Source organism: Tyto alba, unplaced genomic scaffold, assembly GCF_018691265.1.
Source record: "Tyto alba isolate M040663 unplaced genomic scaffold, T.alba_DEE_v4.0 Super-Scaffold_2, whole genome shotgun sequence".
NCBI classification, from domain to species: domain Eukaryota; kingdom Metazoa; phylum Chordata; class Aves; order Strigiformes; family Tytonidae; genus Tyto; species Tyto alba.
Genome location: NW_024881282.1, coordinates 68,355,470 through 68,378,028, shown reverse-complemented (window position 1 = coordinate 68,378,028; position 22,559 = coordinate 68,355,470). Strand labels below are relative to the sequence as shown.

General features: G+C 39.8%; 1 protein-coding gene across 5 annotated transcripts in view; it reads left to right on the top strand.

The window, feature by feature from the left end:
- The window catches only part of TRABD (TraB domain containing), a 35,887-nt gene extending 14,487 nt beyond the window's left edge, over positions 1–21,400 (top strand). For 4 of the 5 annotated variants that reach the window (XM_042793040.1, XM_033011489.2, XM_033011490.2 and 1 more), the window contains 7 exons: positions 1,805–1,971; positions 2,968–3,108; positions 8,239–8,349; positions 10,005–10,144; positions 12,342–12,514; positions 13,726–13,837; positions 16,815–21,400. In XM_042793040.1, the coding sequence (XP_042648974.1) occupies positions 1,805–1,971; positions 2,968–3,108; positions 8,239–8,349; positions 10,005–10,144; positions 12,342–12,514; positions 13,726–13,837; positions 16,815–16,992 (1,022 nt within the window). In that variant the 3' untranslated portion in view covers positions 16,993–21,400. Of the gene's footprint in view, positions 1–1,529; positions 1,667–1,804; positions 1,972–2,967; positions 3,109–8,238; positions 8,350–10,004; positions 10,145–12,341; positions 12,515–13,725; positions 13,838–16,814 lie in introns of all 5 variants that reach the window. The other variant, XM_033011492.2, reaches the window with a different exon arrangement.
- The last annotated feature ends 1,159 nt before the right edge of the window (positions 21,401–22,559 follow it).

The window sequence follows — 22,559 nt, the reverse complement described above, 5'->3', positions numbered from 1 at the left end:
AAAGCATTCAGGCTTAAAGAAGCAGATTAATTTTTTATGTTGCTTTTTTCTCCAGATATAGAAGTTGGTTTAATAAAAAACGCAGCTGCTCCTGCGAATGTTTTCCTTGATTATGTCCTTAAATGATAACATCTGATACTGCACTGTTAGAGCAGTTTTTATTCACATGAAACATTATTCTGTCCAGTTCAGAATATATATATGAGATGAAAGCTTAAAAAATTAATAGAAATTAAATCCTGTAAGGGTTACTGAATACGTACAAATCGCTTTCAGCTGGGGGAATCTGAGCTATAAATGGCTTTAGGCTAGGAGAGTATTTGGGGAAGGTATCGTACATTCTTCCCCATTTCTTACTCTTCCTTAGATACCCACTTTTGATCATTGTGGCAGGCAGAATATTTGCTTAGGTAGATTTTGATTGTTCTACCATGGCTGCTTTTATGATTCAGTGACTGCGAGTGCTACAAATGCAACAGCCCTACCTCTTCTTCCTTTTGCAGTCATGTTTTCCCCACGCCCTCCCTGGCATCACCATCTGTTTTGGCAGTAACATGGTCATAGGTCAGACCATACTGGTTGCAACACACCATGTTCTTGGTTATTGACTATGATGTAGTAGGCTGCTAAAATGCTAACTAAGAAGGATGTTGGAGGGTGGCTTTTGGTTTGGGTTTTGTTTTTTTTGACATGCAGTCTTGTGAGATAAGTATATGTGGGGCAGATCTGGGGCCAGAGCCACACAGTTAAACCAGATTCATGAAATGAATTAATGTATGGTAGAAGGCTGTAATTTATCTGCATCTTTGACATCCTGCCTGCAAACTGTTCACTAACCTTTTTTTTTCCTGGCATTATGATCCTGTTCCAGGCTTCTGGACCACTTGAGACCTCTGCTAACTTGTGCAGCAGCTTGCCAGAGAAAGAGAGTTGGTTGGAAACAAAACTCTGCTTTCCTACTTGATGCCTTTTTTTTTTTTTTTTTTCCCTAAGATGCATTACAGCTTAAAGATGACTCATTCAAAGTTACTGTATTTCCCACTGATGTAAAACTGAAGCTTCTCTATCTCAGTTAATGAGGCTTTCTGGCATTTAACAAGCAACTGTGATGGAACTGATGGATCTTCCTATTTTCCATGCCAAACTTGACATAGATGGGCTGAACTCATGTTATACCTTTTTGGTCTTAAATAGTTTGTTATTGAAACTAGAGAATAATGATTGGTTTCCTGACCTGAATACCTCTTAAGGTTTAATTTTCAATTGTATACTGATCCCTGGTGCATAATTACAGAAAAGGCTAAGACTGGTACTGTAGGTATCCTATATGTGCCAATATGTTCAGGTGACTTTACCAGCACATCACACCAGTGTACATGTGTTGCTATTGTTTATACAGATAAAATCCCAAAGGGGAACGTTTTTGTTCTAGAATTTAAAAAATGCTCTTTTTTTTTTTTTTCCTTCAATTTAGTGTATACCTTTTCTAAGTATTCTTTGCTTCTCTATCCACCTCACCTGCCACACAGCTTCTCTCTTTCCCTTACTGAACTGCGTGGACAACCTGTCCCAGTGTCCACAGGGTAGGAAACCTGGACTGAGACCCATGCTTGGAGGCAGCCTCTCCAGTGGTGGCACTCTCAATGATGTAGCCTCAGAATTGAATGTAAGATTACAGTGGTAAATCAATGGCCTTTTAGCTCTGCTCTGCTGTTTAGTGGTGAACATTTTTATTTTCTGTTTTATTTACCTGCACTTTAGAGTCATGTGTGCTTTTCTTTTCTATTTTTATTTACATTTATAGCTGATGCAGATGCATTTAAAATTCTCCTGGAGATGAAGATGAAGAAGAGGCAGAAAAAGCCTGCTTTACCAAGCACTGTGACTGAGCTTGACACTGAGGATGGTTCTAAAGTATATGTGGTTGGAACAGCCCACTTCAGTGACAGCAGCAAAAAGGATGTAGTGAAGGTAAATACTAAGTGGAAGTCCTTCAGTAGCGTGTTTCTAATGTTGTCAACTTAGCAGTAAGTACAGTGAAGTCCAGTGCTCTGACTTGGTTCTGTGCTGTAACCGCCAGACTCTGTTTTTTCTCGTTAGCTGCTGGAGGGCTGACAGCGCTGGGGGATGAACTAAGATGCAGACATATTATCTTAATAGTTTTTTGATGCAATACACTGCGCTCCTATCTCAAATATTTTTACTTGTCCTTAAACAACAAATGCAGATACAGTGCCAGAGTTAAAAGTAGAAGTCTCATTAGTGGAGCTTATGTTGCCTGTCACGATAGAGCATCACATCACACCAACAGTGCATGCTGTGGTGGTTGCATACTCACTGTGATGGGAATGTGCTGAGAAGATGCAAAGCCTAGATAGGTAACTGCAGTTTACAGCTTCTCTGTGCCCAGGGTGTATAATTACTGAACTGTAAAAGAATGGCACCCCAAGCTTGGATTCCATTCTCAAGATGCAAATAGGTCTGAAACTCTAGTGAAAGTAGGAACTATTTCATACTGTACCTCAAGCAAAGTCTGCAGTTTAGAGTGGCTTTATTTTCCAGGACCTGGAGGGGTTGCAGTCTTGTGCCAGAATCATCGGCCCTGGTTCTTACAAAGCTTATTCTAACTCAGATTACAAATGGTTGCCCGAGTATGGTCAAAGGAACTTTGTGAATGCGAAAAGTTTAATATTGAGTTTTTTCTTCCCCTCCTCCCCAGCACAATGTGTTCTCCATCTTCCTTTCCCAAAGCATCCTGTAACAGCATTTTGCTGTCATCTTCCTTAATGTTTTTCTCAATACATAGTTATTTAGAGAAGACGTATTTACCCTTTCAGTGTTCTTTTAATTGAAAATGATTGCTGGAATGTGCTTTTATTAAGTCCCTTTTCTCATGAAAGTATTGATATTGACTGCATTTCTGTTTAATCCTTCCTAAACTGATGTAAATAAACTCATCTTTTTCAGACAATACAAGAAGTACAGCCTGATGTAGTTGTGGTGGAACTCTGTCAGTACAGAGTTTCTATGTTAAAGATGGACGAAAAGACATTACTAAAAGAAGCCAAAGAAATAAATCTGGAAAAACTTCAACAAGCTGTAAAGCAGGTATGATTCCTACCGTGAGAATGAAGGGTTTGTGTTAAGAGTAATTTGTCAAGTTGCAGCCAAAACCAGTGTTTTCACCAGCTGGGAACCTAATACTGTTCATCTAGGTGAGAGTACCATCACAGTGACAAAGTTAGGTTTGGGGTATTTTTTTTTTTCATCTGAGATATTGAGGGCTTCTGTTCCACACAGAATTGTTCGGGCAGTTGCTCACCTCAGCAGAAATCCTCCTGGGTTTAACAGTTGCCCCATTTGCAGGGCTGAAGTCTAACTTTGTAATAGTGATGCTCTGCTGGTATATTTAAATATTATAATTATTTCAATCTGCATCTCAGTTATTTAAGTAGCACTTAATTTTGGTATTGTCTGTCTGTAATCTGTTTAGTTGCATTCCTTCTTAATCATAGTGTGCTGTTCTTTTGAATTCTCACCCACTTGTCTTTTGAGTAGTTTCTAATTGACAGAAGGCCTTGAGGGAGGTTTCTGAAAAATCTGGGCTGAAAAGTGTAGGATTCTATTCAAATTATAACTACTCTGGCAGTTTGACACCGTATGGGTTGTGTGCGCAAAACAAATGTCCTGTATTTTTTCAGTTTCACCCAGTTAGCTTGCATTTAAGTAATTTTTTTCTAGGCACAGTGAAATAGCACAAAGTTGTCTTAAAAATTACAGGACATTTGATTAGAATGGCAGTTGAGGTCAATAGTAAAAAGAGTTTTCAGTGTCCAGTTGAATGAACAAATTCATACATTGTTATTTTAGTTGTGTGGTAATTATATATTGGAATGTTTTATTGATGTAATGGAGGAATTTCCGGGATTGCACCCCTCAAGAATATAATCTGCATCCATGCAGAAGCACTTGCAGTGGCTAGGGGCTCGTCTATTTACACGTGTACGTGCGTTCACATAGTGTCTTAGTGCAGGCTTTCTGACTCATAGACTTGGGCAATAATGTGCCTTTCCTGTTTTCTTTTTTTATGTCTTATCAAAGGAAAGAGCATTGCAAAACACTTGCATATTGCACAAATTACTGCATCCATCTGTTTATTTTAGGTAAGGTGGATTGTTCTGATGCATGTAGCCAAAAGAATGCACGTTCACAACCAGAGCAGCATAGCTGGGGGTCTTCTGACCTCGTAAACAGGCACAGAAGCCTTTTTTTAATATCAAAGCTAAATGCAACAGGTTTTACTGTCCTTCTCTGTTAAGAGGAAAAGGACAATGAAAAGGACTTCTTTTCTCAGTGATGTAAATTCGTGTTGGCAGTTTTGTAATTAGCACTTCCTACCGGGGCTTAAAGTGATCTTGTGTGCAGACAGTAGAAAATGCAGGCTGTACTGGCTGCAAAACCAGAGAATAATACAAAGATCATTCCTGCTGTTACAGCTCAGTCTTAGTCTCCTTTGTTACCAGGAATAATACAAATAATAAAATTTGGACATTGTGCCTTTTAACTAATACATTTCTCTGTCCGTAGTCTCAACCGAAAAAAAAACCCAACCTTCCCCCTTTGATTCGGTGGCAGCATGGGTTGTATAGGGAAAAACAGTCCAACTGTCTCATGCTAAATTATAGTTTGTTTTTTCTCTTGTAAAAATCAAAGCAGCTGGTAAGTTGCTCAATCATGCTTCAGTTGTCCCCTCTCATTGAAATGTGGATTTGGGCCCGAAAGTTACAAAACTGCTTGTAGCTTTCATCCTTGAATATCAAATTAGGAAACAAAAACTGTGTCTTTTTATAATCACTTGTATAAATCTTAAGCAGTAAAACACTGCATTTCATTGCTCTTAATTGAAGTTGGAAACTGAGCAGAGTTGTTATGAAACTATTATACACTTGAAGTGGGCCGCTGGTATTCACAGCTTATCGAGCAACTGTTGCAATTTAAAAACAGCCTTTCTCCAGCTCCTCATTGAATTTCAAAACTCTTCCAGTTGTTTGCAGAGAACTACCTGTTTGCTTTCCATTAAGCAAAGCAACATGGTTCAGGCTGGTATCTGGGCTCAAATGTGGATTATCTGAAGATGCACAGTAACAGTTGGTTTAAACCAAACTAATAAGACAGGTTTTGTTTTACCTTCTCCCCTGGCTTCCTGTTTCCACTGTCCCTTCTGTGTCCTTACCACAGCCCTGTTTTAGCCTGAACAGGGCTTGCTTTTTAGCTGCATCGTGTCCCTATGTGACGGTATGATTGCTGGTCTTGACACAGAGGAGGAGCTGAGAAACCTTGTTCTGGGGCAGAAGAGAAAGTGGGCTGGTGGCAGCAAAATCTTAGCTCAGCCTCAGTTTTTTAACCTGCTCCTTTAGGCTGAAGTTACCTGTGCAGGAATATATTGTAACGTTGTGGTTTATAATGCTTCCTGCCAGTGAAAAAGCTCTCATTTTGCACTGTGTAATACATCCCTCTGTGTTTAGGTAACCTACAGAAATGTCCTGTGAAATAAAGTGAATATAATGTGAATTGGTAGACGACAAGTACATCCATATGGACAGGAGCAGGCTGCTGTCACTTGCTTCCTTCACTTGTGCTCTGAAGTCTAACCTTCAGTGCGCTTGTAGCAGTAGGAAAAGCAGTTCCAGGCTCCAGGTGGCAAGGCTGTATTTGCACAGGGCTGTATCTGTGGGAATTAAGGTTTTTAAAAGAAATCCAGAGGACTAAAATACAGTTTGTTTCTGCCTGCAGTTAGTGCTGGATCTATGACTTGTTATACAGTCGAAGAATAGCCCTGAGGCCCCCTCCTTAGGTGTGTTCCCATATGTAGCATAAGCGTTTCTGTGCTGAGTCCAGTGGAAGAATTATCTGCTTTGGAAGCCCTTTGGCAGTTGCCAATAACAGCTGCTTGGGGAAAGGCACAAGAACCTGCAGTCATACTTTACCAGGGTATTCCTCTCTCTTCCTGCCCTTTTCACTGCCTCCATACTAGTCTTTGTGTCAGATATACTCTATCTTCCACAGTCATCCTTTCCCAAGCCTCATGAGTATTTAATATGTTTAATCTCATGTTTGGTATTTCTTTGCACATTTTCTAGTTCAAGTATCTTGTTTTAAAGACAAGAGTCTGCTAAAGATTGTACAGAAGTGCATTGAGGTTTCTATTTGTTCCTTGTAATCCCTCTTCTTGCTTTCTGACTTGCTATTGAACACTGGGCTGATAAAATTGGTGTTTTGCTTTCTCTTTCCTGTGTGCTAGTAGCTCTGTATCCCTCTGCCTGTGCAGTTAAGTTTCTTTCTGCTTGTACATTGCTTTGTGTTTATGGCTGTTGCATCTAACTGGTGAAATTATTGCCAGCAACTCAGGATTTAATGTTCTTTTGTGGTCATCTTTTCTTTATCTGACATGGAATAATCTGGTATTGATAATAACCTCTTTTACTCTTCTGCTCCCATAATTTTTCATACATTTTACTCTTTATCCCCCAGCAGTATCTGGCTGGCCAGTTGTTGCTGGTTGCTGCTGCATACGACTGCTTGTCACCTTTTATCTCCTTGATGCTGAGAAAATGTGGCAGGCACTGAGTTTCATGCAGGTTAAGAGCACAAATGGCTTGCACACACTTCAAAGATGCAGCCCTCTGTTAGGCGGCAGGATGAGTCTTCCTGTCAAGAGTGTAATAACACAACTTCAGTCCTGAAGGGGAGATCAGCCAGCAAATAACCTCAGGCCACGTTATCCTAGTTTACTTTATTTGGGGCATCTTTTCTGAACTTCTGGAAACCCTTGTCCCCCAGGCTTTTGAACTGGACCTCAAGGATGCTGAAACCCCTTTTTCTCACTGCCCTCTTTGTTCCTCATCTGTCGACAGCAGACCAGCACCCTGTCTATCTGCCGTGCTTGTTGGTTTGTACCATGGTAGACAGATAATCAGTTGGCTTTGAAAATAGCCCCTCTCTCTTGCCAGTTCTGGTCCTCAGTAACTCTGGAGTCCACTTAACTGCAGAAACTGTCTACAGCCTTTGGAGAGGTCACAAACGCATCAGATCTGGCACGGGGTGGGACGTTTGAGCATGGTCCTGGAAGCAAGGAATGGAGACCAGGACCTTCCTCTGGTAACTTCAAGCAGTTATATTAACTCAAGCTATCCTGTGTAACCTCATCTTCAGTTGCGTGACGCAGGTGATGTAGCAGGAAATTAACCTTTGGCAAGGGAAGGGGTAATGCCCCTTTTGGTAGCGGTATGGACTGATGCCAAATTGGAGGAGATTTGTAACCAAGGTACAGGTTATGGTTGGGTACGGGTAACACTCAGTCGCTGAATCTTAGTTGTAAAAATAACTGATTGAGGACAACCAAAGCTGGATAGAAGCAACAGCACTGAATGGATTTGTTTGAGATTTTTTTTTCATTCTTTTTGTAAAAAGATAGGGAAGGGAAATTTTATGTAAGTGTAGATAGGAAATTTTTTTTCTTTTTAAAAAGAAAAGTCTTGATTTTAGGTCTCTGTTCAAAAAGTATAAATACCACAAAGAGCGGCCTTCATTCTGCTTGTGGGAGCAAGTCACACTCAGGGCTCTGAAGTCTTTCGTAAGGTCTTACGTGCTGAAGTCATGCACAGCAATTTCTTACACAATGCTAGATTCTCAGTGTTTCTGCATCTGTCAACCTAACCAGTCCCCAGCCTAGTGTTTCCTAGGATTGTGGAGGTGTTTATGATTTAGACCACTAGCTCTTTTCCTCTCAATATCTCCATAATGTGGTGTTCACTGCACATTCAATAAAATGTGCTCTTGTAGTCCCTTTTTTTTTTTTGGTAACCAGATAGATCAAGAAAAATTAAATGCATAGTATGAGCTCATTTACCTTTCAGTTATTCATATACTTTCTTCAAGCAGGTGCAGTAAGTACAGACTGAAGTAAGTCTGGCTGCCCTCCTTTCTTTTCTTAACTCTGCCATACATGTTTGTTGAAAATACTTTGGCTGCTCACTGAAGTGAAAAGTTACCTCATAACTGATAAACTGAAATGAAAGAGCTATATTGATCAGCGAATTGGCTCCAAAAGGAAGCCTCGGTGCGACTTCTTCACTAAGATAATGTTTTTTTTTCAGTACTGTGAACAGTGTATTCTTCTGAGAAATCCACACAGCTTGTTGATTTTCTTTTTTAATGTTTTTCTGCCTCTTCTGCCAGAATGGAGTCATGTCTGGATTGATGCAAATGCTGCTTCTGAAGGTTTCTGCTCACATCACAGAACAGCTGGGAATGGCCCCAGGAGGAGAATTCAGGGAGGCTTTCAAAGAGGTGCGAACTTGAAATGGTTTTACTGAGGTCAAATTACTAGCCATTTGCTCCCAGAGTTGAACTAAATAAAAACATTTGTTAGTGACTAGAAAAGAGCACTCTGGCCATACTTGTGCTGAAGCCTATGAAGTATTAAGAATCATCTTCGGCTTCAAAATGTACTCAGAAGTACAGAGGTTTGTAGCCTTAAGTGGCATAAAAACAACTCCAAAAAGGCTTGAAACGGTAAGGGTTTTTTCTGATGATATTTCTGATGGCATTTGTTTTCATGTCATCTTAATTTATTTATTTCGTTAATGTTAAATAATTATTTTTGAATTCTGAATATGGATCCTGGTCCCACTGTTGCTGATTTCAGGCTGTGAAAACACTCTAAAGCATTCATGAGATCTAACACATTCATCTAGAAGATTGTTTGGGGAAGTGAAATATCTGACTGGTCTGTTAGTCCTGTCTAGTGTTTTAACACTCCCTTTTGTACTACTGCTGGCCGTGACACTGGGAAGTAAATAGCAGCTGGACTTCTGTGTATCACAACTATTCTTTTTTTGTTTGGGAATACTGAGACACTGTTTTCACTGTAGATATCCACCTTGCAGAATTTATCTTGCTATTTTTATGTAAATTAGGTACTAGTAAGGAAATCTGAGATAACATAGCTGTTAAAGAATCTAGAATAATTTTGTGTATTTTTCCTTAATAAAAAGAAAACTGTTTCAAGATTTCCTTTCCTGATCATTCCAGACCAGAGTGAAACATTTTGAGTGTTTCTCGTTTTAAGTGGGAAAGAAAAAAAAAAAACAAAAACAAAAGTATTTTTTAGAACCTGTCCTGTTCTAAACAGGTATAATTAGGAAAGAATTTTCCAGAAACTTTGTACTTTGTTAAAATTTGTCAGTCTAAGCTACAGCAAAAGTCTCACCTCAAATGGTTGTGTGGTATCTGGCATCAGTTCATAGAATAGAATCATAGAATGGTTTGGGTTGGAAGGGACCTTTAAAGATCGTCTAGTTCCAACCCCCCTGCCATGGGCAGGGACACCTTCCATCAGACCAGGTTGCTCCCAGCCCCGTCCAACCTGGCCTTGAACCCTTCTAGGGAGGGGTCAGCTACAGCTTTTCTGAGCAACCTGTGCCAGTCTTACCCTCACAATAAAGAATTTCTTCCTTATGTCCAATCTAAATACTACCCTCTTTCAGTTCTTGTTTCATAAGCTCCTTCTTGAATATATTTTACCATGACAAACTGTGACAAAGGTTACTGATCCTGACAAATTCTAGGTAAAAGCGAAATGACCACAGTTGTTTCATCTTAGACTTTATTCAGACCCAGATAGATACTGAGCCCCATCTGCTCACCTTGAGTAGTCATAAGCAGGAGGTTTCTGCTTAGGTAAAAGTAACCTGAGAGGGAGGCAATACAACTTAATGTTTTTACTGTATTACCTGTTGCATCTTGTAGCTGATGTATTCCTTTATGAAGTAGTATTTTTGAAATTATTTACTGAAAAGCCAAAATATTTTTGGTGTTGAAGTATGACAGTACTTGCTCTTTTTTTAGGATACTTTGTATAACAGAATAAAACGTCCTTTTAATCAGGATGTACTGTGCTGCAGTTTGAAATGCTGACTAGTGATTTGTATCTTTTCTTTCAGGCCAGTAAAGTACCTTTTTGTAAATTCCATCTTGGAGACCGACCCATCCCTGTTACGTTTAAGAGAGCAATTGCTGCACTTTCTTTCTGGCAAAAAGTCAAGCTTGCCTGGGGTCTTTGCTTCTTATCTGACCCAATCAGGTATGAATAAGCATCTCATAAGTTTATCGGTGTGAATTGTTCAGTTATTCAGTTTGACTTCATTATGAGCTAGAAGTCCTCATACCCAGACTGATGCAGTGAAACTTGCAGTTAGCAATAAGGATAAATATACAGACTACCCTGCAATAATGTGTATTTTTGAAAAGAAAGCTGGCGTTCTGATCTTGTTTCAGCTCTTTCTTTAATTGTCTTTTGATACTTTACTTCTAGGTGAAGTGAAAGATTTGGTGCTGAAAAATTCCTAGAGTACTTAAGATGATTTAAAAAACTTTTTTCTTATCATTTTTATACTGAAAAGAAAATCTTTCCAACTTCTGTGTGTGAGTACTGTAAATAGAAGAGAGTAGGGCCTCCGTATGCTAATTTATACCTCCTTAAGATTTCCAGAGGACTTGGGCCTGCTCTGCGAAGTCCCATCTGGATCAGGGCAGCTTGAGAACTAAATTTGCTGTCTAAGCAGATTTTTGGAACAAGAGAAAACACTTAAAAGTCTGTGGACAACATGTGGACTCTGAATGATTATTGCCTTTATAAAGGGACGTTGTTAGGAACTTTCGCCTTACAGTAATATTTCTCAGACAGCTATTCTCTTGCTCAGTTTGGTTTCCCCTGCCCTTCAGAGACATCCCTGTGCAAGTTTGCTTCCTCTTTCCACAAGTAGGTGTATGATAAGTTGCTTGAACTGGATGAGAACACATGCAGAGCTGTCCTCTTAAATTCAGTCTGCTTGTACCAGACTTGCAGTGGTGGGAGGCTTGCCAGAAATGGGTTCTCTATGCATGTGGTCCCTGAATCTCCGTGCCGCTCATGCCCTGGGACCAGAGCCCTGCAGAGCTCATGAAGTGACCTGTGGCATTTTTTCCAGGCTTTTAAAATTGGGCCAGGGCTCAAACTGTAGCCTGGTCAATCAAACCTTCCATTTTCCAGTTTCAGCATAACTACAGTTTGTGCATGAAGTAAGTTTCCTTACTAGTCTTAATACCAGCATGAAACTCTTTGCAGACTTTTGGGGGGCACTGGAGAATATATTTCTCTGCAACTTCTCCCATTCTTTTATTCATCTTAAGGACATTGTGGTTTTCAGCTGCAATATTAAGATAATTACAGTATATGCACACTAGCTTCCCACTGAAGCTTGGCCATAACACCTCAGTTGTTGTACAGTTGATTGATGTGCTACATTGATTTTTAAGAATAATGTGGGTAGGGGTTGAAAGGAAAGGTGCTTATAATTGGAAAGTTTCTGGGGGGAGGTGGGTATTGTGCACTCAGCCGTCAACGTGAGGTTCTATAGAAAATGAAGTAATAATGCAGCATCGAATTTGTGCCATTCCGATAGCTTTTCTATGATCTGTTGAAAACTAGCAGTGCATTTCTCCTTTTTGTTGTCCCTGTTGACATTTGTAGTGTCCTTTTGATCTTGGAAACTAAAGAAAGCATGTTTGGCATCATTTTTCAGTAGACAGTGATGCAAAACCAGATGATTCTGTTGTCACAGACTATGACTACCACAGCTGTGGGTGCAAACATAAGGTTAACAGCACCTATAAAAAATATAAAGGCTCATTACAATTACTCCTGCAGTTTTTATTTGTTTATTTCTGCCCATTTCCTATTCCTCTGTTCAGGGAATTGAGTTATAACTTTGACTTCCCTGCTTGAAGACCTGTGATTGACGCTAGGAACCTGCAGAACGCTTTCCATCCCCTCAGACTGTGCCTTACGGTGTGCTTTGTTTGTTCCTTAAACAGAGCCTCTGTGTGTTCAGTGATCAGATCTGCTTCTCAGGAGTGCTCTCTGTTGCTTCTTCTGAGCTTATCAATATACAGTGAAAGTGGGGTACCATGATAACTATTTTCTTTGAAGCCTTAGTGCTTTTGCTCAGTTGAGTTGTCAGCTTTCAAACTGGGAAGGGTGAAAATCCAATTGCACTGCCTAAAGGCAAGTGACCTCTCTTCTTCCCCTTTCCCTCACTGTAGAGGCATTGTTAGGTATCCAGTTTTACAGGTTTAGGGAGTTTGTTTTGCTTTTGAAGAGGAGAACTGGGGGAGAAGAACTGTAGAGTGTGGGTTTATGTGAATAATATGTATAATACCAAATTGTTTTTATTCATTGGTTTGTCTGTATTGGGCTATAAAAGCATAATAGTTACTGACAAGACTTACCTTTCTTTCAGTAAGGATGATGTGGAGAAATGCAAACAGAAGGATTTACTGGAGCAGATGATGGCAGAAATGATTGGAGAATTTCCTGATCTTCATCGAACTATTGTCTCAGAGCGAGATATTTACTTGACCTACATGCTGAAGCAAGCAGCAAAGCAGATAGAACTACCTCGAGCTTCAGAAAGTAATTGTTTTAAAGCAGATATCATAACCAGCAGGTTGTCCTTTGTGTCCTAGTCCAAAGTTCAGTTCTTCTGAATGTGGGAAATTCTGTTCACGTGTGAACAGGAAATGTGGGATGTTCTGTTCACGTGTGCTGCATGTCACATAAGATTCCAGTGCTTAAAAAAATAAAAAGGGATGTTACTCTTCTGTTGCAACCACCTATAGAATTTTCATAGAGCAGTAGACTCCAAATTACAATTCCATTCACATTGTTCTGTTTAAAACTGGAAAATAATAATTTGTTTCATCTGGGGGGGTGTAGGGGGCGTGTGTGTGTCTGCTTTTCAAATTTTTTTACTTACTCCTGGAAAAATGAATGGTAGATATTTGAAGCAAGACAGTGGAACTCACATTTTATATCTATGTATAATTTTCCCCATAGGAAAGCAGCCTGATTACTGTTACTTAAAAAGTTTTCTGTAAATTATTTTTATAGTGGCATCGTCCCATTTTTTCACTGGGGAGTGGAGTAATCCCCAAACTGTCAGGAACAGCATTTTAACTTCCACTCTGTGTTGTGGAATTTGGATGGTAGATGGGACGTGAGGGTGAGAGCTGGCATGTGTTGCAGTGGTCCAGTGGTGACCAGCTGGCTGCTGCACACCAAGGGTACAGGTTTTGCTGTTATTTGCTGAGGCCAGGTCTGTAACAGTAAAGTTAACAGTGACAGGCATGGTCTTGAGTGCTGTTCTCCAATTGTTCATTCTGCTTGTTAGCTCAGGTCTTGTCACAATTCGGATGTGTGCCAGCTGCTACTGTCCAAAGTGGTGGAGAAAGCTCCCGGTTCAGGAGACAGCAAAGACCAGGGCTGTTTCTGATAAACAGTACAGAAACATGGCCCACAGAGGGAATGAAAGAAATTAATTTAGCTTGCATCTGCTGAGCCCCTCACCTTAAGGCTGGAGTATGAGCCCTGGCCAGTTCTGTCTACTGCAACAACTGTTTCCTGAAAATCCACAAAATGTGCTGATTTTTTTCAAACTTTCAGCATAAGAGGCAGTAGGTGAGATAAGTATTAACTTCTAGTATGTAACAGAGTTTTAATATCTAGTCATAAGAGTCCCCTACCTGTTGGAAAATTCAGTTTTGTAATTTCATGCATTGTCTATTTATTTATAGCTTGTAATTAGTTCTTTTGCTGATGTGTTGCTCTCTCTCCATCTCTCTTAGCTGAACCTAGAGAATATATTCCAGCTGTTGTAGTTGGTGTTGTTGGGATGGGTCATGTACCTGGAATTGAGAAGAACTGGAACTCCGACTTAAATATCCAAGAAATAATGAGGTAAGTCATCCTTTCCTACATGTTGACATAACAGCTTCTCTTGCTAAAAGAACAATAATAACTGGTTTGGTTGGGGTTTTTTTGGTTGATTGTCACAGCTTGAAGAAACATCACTACTGTCTTCCCTGCCCTGTCAGCTTGCTGACTTGCTGTGCAGTGCTTGCAGATTGTGCTTACAGCAAAGGAAAAGAAAATATCAAAGGGAAAAAGTAAATAGTTTGTTATTGAGGAAAGCAGAGATGAGAAGATGCCCATGTCTAGAAAAATAATTAATTGATCCACATTTAAGGCTTTTAAAATTAAAATTCAAATGAGGGCTTATAGAAGATGGTGAAAACAAAATCAGGCGTCCAGTCTAGCTTAGGTAAATATAAACTGTTGGATTCAAAGCTTTTGTTGTGTCAGGATGCTGCTGGCTCTGTCAAGCTTACTGTCACAGTTGCTCATAACCTATTTTTAACTGCATATATAGAAGTAATAACATGCTTTAATATGTATACCTAAATATGGACTGATTTAAACCATGTATCTGGTGAACTCTCACTCCAAAGTGCCTATTAAAATAGATCTATGTGCTTTGTAAAAGAAGGAATTGAAGAACCAAAATGGTCAGACTACGTGTGTCCTAAAAAGCCAAATGGTCAGGTCTTCAGAAATGTGGGAGGGATTATAATATGACCTGGTAGTCCTGGTCTGCAGTGGTTTAGAATAATAGAGTCTTTCAAGTATTGGCACTTTACCACATCTGTTTACTGTGTTTATGTATGCACACCACCCACCTCTTCAGAGGCTCTGAAAAACAGAAAAGACTTTGCCCCACCTAAACAGTCTATTTTGGCATCTAAAATAGATTTAGAGAGACTTTTGGTGTCTAGATCCAAGAACGTAATGTACAGAAGCCCTGCCTAGCCATTTTTTAAGTCTTTTTCAAGGCTAAGCCTTGCCTAGAGTCACAAACTAGATGTCTATTCCTCTGCACCCTTGCAAAAACATGTAAAATGAGGTTGCCCAAATCCATCTAGTTGTAGGGTTAATGTGGCTGCGTCTCTGACATTACAGAACTGAATAGCCAAAAGCCTGACTAGATGTCTTCAAGCTTACATAGAGGGTCTTTTTCATCAAAGTTGAGGCTCTTTGACTTCATTGTCTTTACCGTGCCAGTGCCACAACTAAGTGGAATGGTTACAAGTATCTTTCATATAACATTAATATTGCATTAACTTGACTTTCTAAAATAGCATGAAGCAGATGACATTCATGAAATTATTATATTTGAGACTTGTTTCTCATTAAACTTTTTACCCCTTGTGCTGTTGCACTGCAGTTACAGAGCAGAGTTATGGGGCGTTTGTGTTTTAGTGGTTGTCACCTTTCTAAAGTGAAAAGACTGTTAGAGGGTATTTAGTTAGGTTTTACAAGTTGCAAAGTGATCTTAGAAATTACCTGGATAGAAACATATGCATTTCTTAAATTTCCAATTTTTAAGTTCATGCATTGAACCTGACTCTGAGCAGACCTTACTATTTCCTTCAGATTGTTATGAATTGACTTATTTTAAAATTGTGCAGAGGGACTGGAATTGAGAAAGAATAGAGAAGCACATAAGAAGGTGTAAAGGCATGCCTTTACCCCAGCCTTTGTTCAGTGTGTACACTTTTTAAAAAGTCTTCCTGGATTTTCCCTTAGTATGCAGAATCTTACCAGTAATAACTTTGCCCTAGTTTGAGCACGTGGATCTAAACCCTGTCCAGGTGTATGCTCTTCTCGGCGCACCTAACCTGCTTTGAGCGTGCCCATAATGTTTTTGAAATCCCTGTCAGTGATTGCTTCTGAATACATTAGAAGCATTTTCTAGGTATAAATAAATGAGAGCGTGTGGCTTCTTCGCAGTGACATGCAAAGACCCCTGTCACCTGTGAGGGGATGATCTGAGGGGCGGTGCAGGGCCCGCTGAGGTTCGCAGAGCCCGTTAGTGGAGGTGCAGGGCTGCACCTGCACGTGGCTGTGCTTTCAGAGCCAGCTTGGTTTTTGAACTGCTTGCTTCGTACGCTAAGTTAGTAAGACTGCTTGAAGGCAAGGGCAGACCTGCTGGGCCTGTTGTCCTCTGCCCTCCTGGTTCCAGGTAGCCACTGCAGAGGAGACTTCCAAGTAATTCTGTGAAGATCTCAAAGCCAGCAATGCCTGCGGACTGGAGACTGCTTCATGCGAAGCCTCTCTGATCTGTCTGCACTGTCCTCTGTGGAGCTCCAGAGGCCGAGAGCGCCGCAGGGGCTCTGCCTCCACACGCTCGTGCTGGGAGCTGCAGCTAGGCCAGTAACGTTTGTGAACTCCTGTCACTGTGATTGCTTCTGAGTACATCAGAAACATTTTCTAGGTATGAATACCCCTGGGTACACCCTGCTGCAACAGCCCCCGAATCTGTGCAGGGGCTAGCCTGGCTCCAGCCTTACCCTTTCCAGCCCCACAAACCTGACCAGGTCCTGACACGCGTTATCCAGAATATCCAAGCTCTGTTTTCCTCCATTACCCTCAATGAGAGTGAGTAGACTGTACAGGTGTTGGACCTAGGCTGTGTCCTGTGTTTCTTCTGAGTTTTGTTACTGTGCAGACATATGCATAGTAATATTATAAACAGTTCAACAAACGATACTAACTTCTAGTATTCTTCAAGAAGTCTTGATGTTGTCTTGGTTATTTTGATAGGGTGATGCGCAAATCAAGGTCCATAGTCATTATGGGTGGCATCATACATAAGTGGAAAAAGCTTTAGTATTATTTATTATCGTTGTTGTTGTTACTTTTTCATTTGGATGTAGCTGTTGAACATGAAAGAATACGTTGTTCGCGAGACATCTGTTACCTGAAAGTCTCCTGCACTATAAAGGGGACGGGGAGAAAAGATCCTTGTTTTGACTGGAAAATGCCTGTTCTTTCCAGCAATGCAGGTTTTAACATTGTTTTATTTCTTTTGCTTCAGTGTGCCTCCTCCATCGGCTTCAAGTAAGATTTTCAAATTTGTCATAAAAGCAACAGTTTTTGGACTGGTTGGATATGGCTGCTACCGAATAGGTCAAAGGACAGTTCAGTTTATCCTCTCGATGCCAGCAGCACAGAGCTATCTTCAGAAGCTGACAGAAATAAGGTCTCAGCATTGAACATCGAGTGGAGGCACTATGTGAAGAAGGTGGCTGAAAAAGGGTAATAGAGGCAACAAATGTGAACTGGACTGAAAGAAGAGTGAGATGAAGATTCTAGTCAGAGGTGATTGATGCTGAGCAACACTAAATTGCTGTATAATAAACAATTTGATACTAAAGTTACACCAGCTATGATCTAATGAATAGGTTTGATTTCTGGTGAGTGTGTTGCATGAAACCACATGATTCCAGATTGAGGTAAAAGAAATATGTACACAAATATATATATATATATTATATATATATGCATACTGTATATATAATATATATTATGGGTGATGTAGTACAGATAGCTTAAGATGAGTGTATGTTCATGACCTTTTCCAGAGGAACAGAACAACACAAAGTAACCTAATTGACTGCATCTGCTCTAAAGTTCAGGGACACTTGTCTTGAGTGATTCTTTGCTTTTTTTCCTTGGGTATAATAATACCTAGTGATCATTTCTGGTGCCAGACACTTTTACACATAATTTAGAAGGACATCTTCTCAATGTGTGTTTTATACTTAAAACATTTTAGGCTTTTTTTAAACTTAAGAGCTTTCCAGAAATTTCAGAATTGTATAGGCTGTCATACGTACACTGCTCAAATTTTTTACAAGCCTTACTGAAGAACAGGAGCGTTGCCTTTAGATTGCATCCCTCATTACCACCACCAGTTGAATTGTCTTTCTCCTGCATAGAGAAGGTATAGCCACACCATCAGAATGCAATGTGGTTTGTGTCAGATGTTTACAGGACACTCTGTTCATTTAGATTATCTTATTTAAACTGTATTATTTAGCCAAATCCTGCTGGATTCAGTATTGTAAATTTAAGAGACTAGAACTACTGTACAATTTACTCTTGTTTCTCGGACCTTTCATTATTGGGACAAGAAGTCTGGAATTGATAGTACCTGCCCCTCATTTTTGATACATGAAAATATTTTATTTATCAATGTAATTTCTCAGTGGATGAATTATTTTAATCTATTTAACAGAAAATCAGTGTTCAATTTAGTAGTTCAAACTACCTGTAGCATTTTATTTGGATTACCTGCTATTTATACATAGAATTATGGGTACTTCAAACTGCTGTGATTTTTTTTTTCTCAATTATACAGGACAGCCATCCATCACAGATTTTTTTTTTAATATGCGTTCATATTTCATAGGAATTTTTCTTGATACCCATTAAACAGGATTGTCAATGATTGTAAAGTGCCCTCTGCAATCAGCTAGTCCCAGTTCAACAATAAAAATAACTGTAAATGTCATATCAACGTTTTAACCTGATGTATTTGAATGGAAGAGTCCCATTTGCTCCTCAGGCTCATATGCAATTGCTACTCACTTAAAGTGAAGTTTTTATCTGTATTAATTTCTTTTAGGAATGAAAGGTAGGAACCAGTGTGTGAGGCAGGAGGAGGAAAAGGTGATGTGGTGTTTTGTGTGTGTGTGTTGTTTTCAGATTTCAGGTTCAATAAAATCAACAAACTGCTTTTAGTAGGGTATATTTTCAAAGTCTTGTGTTGGAAGTTGTCCTATACAGTCTGTTGTTTGCTGCAAGTATGTACGTGTATCTTCTGTGCAGTGTTGTCTTTTTCGAGTTTGGGTTTTGTTTTTTTTTTTTTTTTTTTAATGAAATTGAGGGTCTAATGCTCTTCTCCATGATGGCATTGACTTTGCTGGGAGCTGGTCTGTCCATGCAACCTGATACTTTTCTGCCTTGCACTTTGAAAATGTTATGAGTCCCAGTGCAGCAAATAATTTAAGTGCGTGTTTATCTTTAAACCTATTAAATCTAACCCAGTCCTGCAGAACTCTTAAGACAATGTTAGGTGCTTTTCTGGATTTGGGCCTTACAGCTGTGCAGGGAATAAACCTTAGGACACGAGAATGGCAGCAATTCACACTTCTTTGACATAAAGTATAAATGATAATGCAGAACACAGTGGAGGCGGGTCCTTTTATTTTCCATCTATCAGTGCATAAGAAACCACCAGCCATCTCTAGCAAGAGGAAATGCAGCATTTGTAAACAATTTATAGAAGACTAGAGTGACTGCCTGAATTTTGATTCCTGATATTTTTTTAAAAGGTTTAATATATTGTTTACAATTAAGCAGTCCTATTTGAATAATTCTATTACATTTTATGTACGTTTTTAAAAGATGAAAGCGAAAGCTTAAGCTCATTCTTCACCTGGCTTTACTGACTTACCAAAATATTGTTTTGTTGATTGTTTTTTTGAGAATTTTTTAGCTGGTAGAATTCAATATATTGAGGTTTTGCTTTAAGTTATCTACAGATTTTTAATGTCTGCAGATATTTTAAAAGCTCTGTAGATCTTTGATATCTGTGCTCAGGTAATTTTACACAAAGGAAAAAAATCTAAGGTAAATTTTAGATATGAGCCTTAAACTTGGGTGGGACTAATGCTAAATGATTGTCATGGAGCATTCTTGCAGACTTAATGTTGAATGCTTTTTAGCCAGAAGTGATTACCATGTAAGTTGTCCGTTCATTATTCAGTTATTCTCTCCAGTTAATACCTTAAGTCTATTGTTTCACTTTTTTTTTTTTTTTTTATTATTAACAAAACATATCAACAGATTCTTCAAGGAGCCTGTTTGTGGATGGAAAATTTGCAATTTATTTTTCCACTGTTGCAAACTGGCAGATCGTATGCATGCACTGTTTACTCAGTGGCACTGGAAAGCCTGAATTTGCAGACCTAACAATCCTATGAATCCATATATGAATGCTCAATATTGTATATTCAGTGTGTTGTACTGTTTATGTAACATAATCAGTGTTTTAGGTCCGTTCTTTTATGTTCTAGTCAGTCCTTTCAGTGTTAACAGCATCCTGTAAAATTTAAATATATGTTGAATTGTCCCAGCCCCACCTCAACCTTATGAAGCCATATTGTATTTTTTTTGACATGTACATCTGTTTTATGCATTTGTACATGTGATGTAAATTTGAAGTATTTTTAACAATGTGTGCCTTTACTCTAAAGTGATTTAAAGTAAACAGCAGTATGTTCTATGATATAAAAAAATAAAATATTTTAACCACCATTTCTGTTGAAGGCATTTATTTTCCTTATTAATCAGTAATTTTATTGAGAACAAACACTGGTTAGCTAGATTAGTACATTATAATTTCACCATCTAACACGTTTTTCTGAACAAGAACATCAGTTGGAGTAAATACCTCCCACTGAGGGGCATCTGAATGTAATGTTGAAGTAGGGAAACTAGTTTCTCTACCTACCATATATTGTCCGTTAAGAGAGGGAAGGATGAGTTTCCCTGCCCTACTGAACATGCAGGGAGACCGACTTCTCAACCTGAGGACCTAAATTCAGAGGCCAGAGTTAGGCATGGCGAGTCGACCTTGTTTTTTGTTCTTGTTGCTTTTCTTTTAATGTCTCTTCAGTGCTGTCTTGCAAGGAGCTGATGGCCTTAGTCCCAGTCCAGCAAAGCGCTCAAACCCTGGCCTAACATCAGGCACAGTCACTTGTGCTTAAAGTGCTGTCCTCTGCATGGGAATTAAAGACCCAAAGACCCTTTAAGTGGAAAAGGTGTTGAATTAGTGGCAAAAACAGTTTAATCTTTCAAATTGAGCCAGGTAAATCAATGTGACCATTCATTTTCAAAAAATAAATAAATAAGAAGACCCTGTATTCTTACTGAAAGTAAGCATATATGATAAGTTGTATTCCATACTGATAATGTACCAGCTGAATAGTCTGCTGATTGTACACTTTGTCAAATGGTGGTCCATACTTTTTGATTGTACGTGTGTGAAGCAAAGTGCAGTCCTGTTTTCCTTGATCAGGCAAAGTTCGCTTTGGTTGCACTTGGAGTTGCATCTGCAAAGAAGTGCAGGGTAAGCTATGTAGGTGGAAGGAAAAAAGATGTTAAATACTGTAGTCAAATGCTGTCTGTGGAACTGGCAGGTGACGTGCTGCACAGCACGTGAGCATCGAGCACTGCTCAGGCAGCCTCGGTTCACACACCCGCACGTTTGGAAGGCAGCTGCCTGTTTTCAGAGTGTATTGTTCATCAGTGTGACATGCAAACTGCTGGCCTAGGTCATGTTTATGATGTGTCTTTCCTATACCGAATACTGAACCAAATTAAAAAATTAATTTCTGAAGCGGATGAATACCGCCCATATTTCCACTGGAAGCTGTTTTTCTGTGTATTGTAAACATCTAAAAGGCACTGAGAAATATATCAAGTTATCTCAAAGTGCCAGGCAGTGGTGGGAACTACACATGGAAAAGAAACAAAACACTGTCACTTGTGTAACTCTAAGATACTCATGTAAATATTTTCCTGTTTCTTTATAAAACTGAAATAAACATTAATTTTAGACTTGAGTGTTCTGAGACTGATTTTATTGCAAGATTTGGGGGTCTTTATGTATTTGCAGAAGGATCGCTTTTCCGGCTGACTGATGGACAGACTTTGGTGTGGTGCTGAGCCCTTTCGCTTGGCTGTGGACATGTGCATGGGAGACATCAACCCCAGGACACAAGTAGCTCCAAAGATACAAAGTCGGAATCAGTCAGTTCAGGTAAAAAAAATACATCTGCTGTGCATATCTCTCCAGCAGCAGGTCTATTGTGTCAGTTCGTATGTGAAGGGTGATGAGGAATAGCTGAAGAGGCTGGCAGGGGCTTGTCTAATTATCCTCTCCCATGTTGCCTGCTGCAGCCTTACCAAAGGGGAGCAGGGCAAGCTTTCAATACTCCCGGGGAGCATCAGCAGCGAAGAGGGGTCTAGCCTTATCCTTGCTCCCAGTAGGGAAAATTGTGGCAACTAGGGGTGAGTGTGTTCTTTTCCATCACAAGACCTTGCCCGTTGGTCCTGGCACCTGACTCTGGCTCCTTCTCTGGTAGCACTGTGCTGGGAGTGGCTGTGGTACGATGTGAGGAAATGCTCACTTTTGCTTGTTTGAGGTTTATCTGTTGGTTCATTCAGTGGTTACTGTACAGGGAAGCTGTAAGTGGTGTTAGTTTGAGAGGGGAAGAGATGCATGCTACCCCCCTTTCACACTTGCCTCATCCAAGATAGTTGGTGCCGATGTGTCAAGACTGATGCATAAGGGAAAGTGGAAAGAATCTGACTGAATCACACTTTTGAAAAAATAAAAGCTGCTTCTTTCAGTTTCTGTAGGTTGAATCTGATGCCAGCTAAGTGACATTCTTTCAGTGGTAAAAGGTCCCTGCTTTTGGCTATGGGAATGATTCAGAAGCTGGGCGAAGTAATTAAGAGTGGCGTTTTGATTAGACCATGGTGGTTATTAATGCCTCATGTCATCTTCAGGGCCCGCAGGAGTAGCTGTACAGTCCCCAGAGCTGTGTGTGGCCGAGGCTGCCGGGACCCGTTGGTGCTTTGCCTTCGAGTGAGCACAGCAGGTTTTTAGGTGCACACCACCTGCCCACGAGCATCTTCTCGCCCACCTCCCTGCCTCTCCCTCCCTGCTTCCATCCCCATGTTGGCTCTCCCCTCGTGATTGCAGACC